This window comes from Nicotiana sylvestris, chromosome 4 (assembly GCF_000393655.2).
Source record: "Nicotiana sylvestris chromosome 4, ASM39365v2, whole genome shotgun sequence".
In the NCBI taxonomy this organism is placed as follows: Eukaryota; Viridiplantae; Streptophyta; class Magnoliopsida; order Solanales; family Solanaceae; genus Nicotiana; species Nicotiana sylvestris.
Genome location: NC_091060.1, coordinates 93877973 through 93880091, shown reverse-complemented (window position 1 = coordinate 93880091; position 2119 = coordinate 93877973). Strand labels below are relative to the sequence as shown.

Sequence of the window (2119 nt, the reverse complement as noted above, 5' to 3'; positions counted from 1 at the left end):
ATTTAGGTGTTTTAAGATTGTCTTATGTTGTCTTTTACTTTCGTGTCTTGTCTAGAAGTACTGAATCCTTTAGGTAGTGTCAGAATCTGTCGTAGTGCAGTTGAGTCTGTTAGGTCTTTCATTATCGTACTTCCCATTGTATTTTAATATCAAAAAGGTTTTAAATGAAAAATCCCAAAAGATTTTATTTTTAGTTTACTTTCCATCACTTTTCCAGAACTACACTTGGTCTGATTCATGAGGGACATGATACGTAGGTAGTCTACATCGGGTTCGATCAAATCATTTTTGGTTCAAAAAAAGGAAGAGAAGAGAGTGATAAGCCAAAAGAAAGGAATGTGAAGAAAATGATGTGCAAGAAAAGAAAGAAAAGCAAGGATTGAAATGAGCAAATTGGGATGATGCCATATGACCCTGCGACTCTCAAAGACATTGTAGAACCTCTAATTATTGCTAGGTGCATTGCATGTAATGTGATATTATTATTTGATAAATGCCCTAATGCTAACATGGTGGTTTTGTGTTGTTGTCCTCTGTTATCTTTATTTAACTTCAGGAAGGTGGTTAGTTTGTTGGCATCCTGGCAAGTCATCCATACAACACCAGGTCAAAGCGCCAAACAGTCATGACTAGCAAAGAAACAAACACAAGAGTTGTAGACCCACCAAGGGAGATTGTTGAATTGGAATCGGAACTGTAAGAGGAGGTCCGAAGGTTGAAGCATCATAATGGCGGAAATGTATCAGGCCTGGATTAAGGGACACACTCCACCATCATTCCCTACCAACTACACATAAAACCCTACTTCCATTCCCCCACTCTCCCAATCCCAGATGCCTAATACCCTTGATCTTTCCCCACAACACGCATCGGGCTTTACCCCTTACCACAACTACCCCGACACTTCAGCCCAAACTTTTCATGCTCCACCAGCCAAAACAACCTCGTACCCTGCTCCGATATTTGCTCCTATTTTTGTACCCCCTCCACAAGCTACCCTCCACTAATCCTCTAGTGAGCCTGCATTCCCAGCTCCAGATACCCAATATTATGCCCCGGAACCCACATTCAAATTCCCAGATCCTTACTCCTACACTCCCCACTTTGAGCCTCATGTTGAAACTAACAAACCACCCAAGAACGTAGAGTAAGAGGAGATGTTCAGGAAGGTAAAGAGTCTGGAGCAATCATTGAGAAATATGCAAGGGTTGGGAAACCAGGTGAGTGTGGCCTATAAGGATTTGTGTTTGTTCCCCGATGTCCAACTACCTACCAGGTTCAAGATGCCCAAGTTTGACTTGTATGATGGACATGGGGATACTGTAGCTCATCTGAGGGGTTATTGTAGTAAAATGAGAGGCGTCGGGGGAAAAGATGAATTATTGATGGCATACTTCAGCCAGAGTATGAGTGGGGCAGCTTTAGAATGGTATACCCGCCAAGACGCCAATAGGTGGTACACATGGGATGATATGGCTCAAGCCTTCGCCCGGCACTTCCAGTACAATATAGACATTGTCCCAGACTGTTTATCTTTGACCAAGGTTGAAAAGAGGCCCAGTAAAAGCTTTAGAGAATATGGGTTCCGATGGAGGGAGCAAGCTGCACGAGTCAATCCTTCGATGGAAGAAGACGAGATGGTTAAATACTTTCTTCAAGCCCTGGAGCCTACTTACTATGGCCATTTGATTTCAGCCATTGGTAAGTCTTTCAATGATGTGGTAAAGATGGGAGAAATGGTGGAAGAGGGGCTCAAGTCGAGCAAGATTATGAGCTACTCTGCCATAAAAGCAACCATCCAGGCAATCCAGAATAGTACCAGAAGTTTTCTAGGCAAGAAGAAGAAGGACGATGTCGCCATGCTTGTCTATGGACCATGACATGGCCAAAGGGGTTCACCTCATCAGTACACCTATCCTCGACCCTGACCTCAAACCTACGCCCAAGCTCCATATAATCCAGCCCAACATTACTTCCCCCCGCAAAACCCCCAATACTCAGCCTGGCCACCCCAATACCAAATTCACCACGCCCAGTCATACACTCAACTTCTCCTCACCCACAATGGCGTGCCCTAGCCCTACAGAATACCTACCTAGCTCCACAAAATACCTATCCA

The 2119-nt window shown here is 44.1% G+C and overlaps 1 protein-coding gene across 1 annotated transcript; it reads left to right on the top strand.

The window, feature by feature from the left end:
* Nucleotides 1–1157: 1157 nt before the first annotated feature.
* LOC138889855 (uncharacterized) lies at nucleotides 1158–1880 on the top strand. Its single transcript, XM_070173192.1, has one exon. It carries the CDS (start codon nucleotides 1158–1160, stop codon nucleotides 1878–1880), a length of 723 nt encoding a protein of 240 aa, XP_070029293.1.
* Nucleotides 1881–2119: the final 239 nt, after the last annotated feature.

Excerpts from the sequence above, each read along its gene's own strand:
- LOC138889855 (XM_070173192.1), top strand. The coding sequence starts at position 1,158 with ATGTTCAGGAAGGTAAAGAGTCTGGAGCAATCATTGAGAAATATGCAA.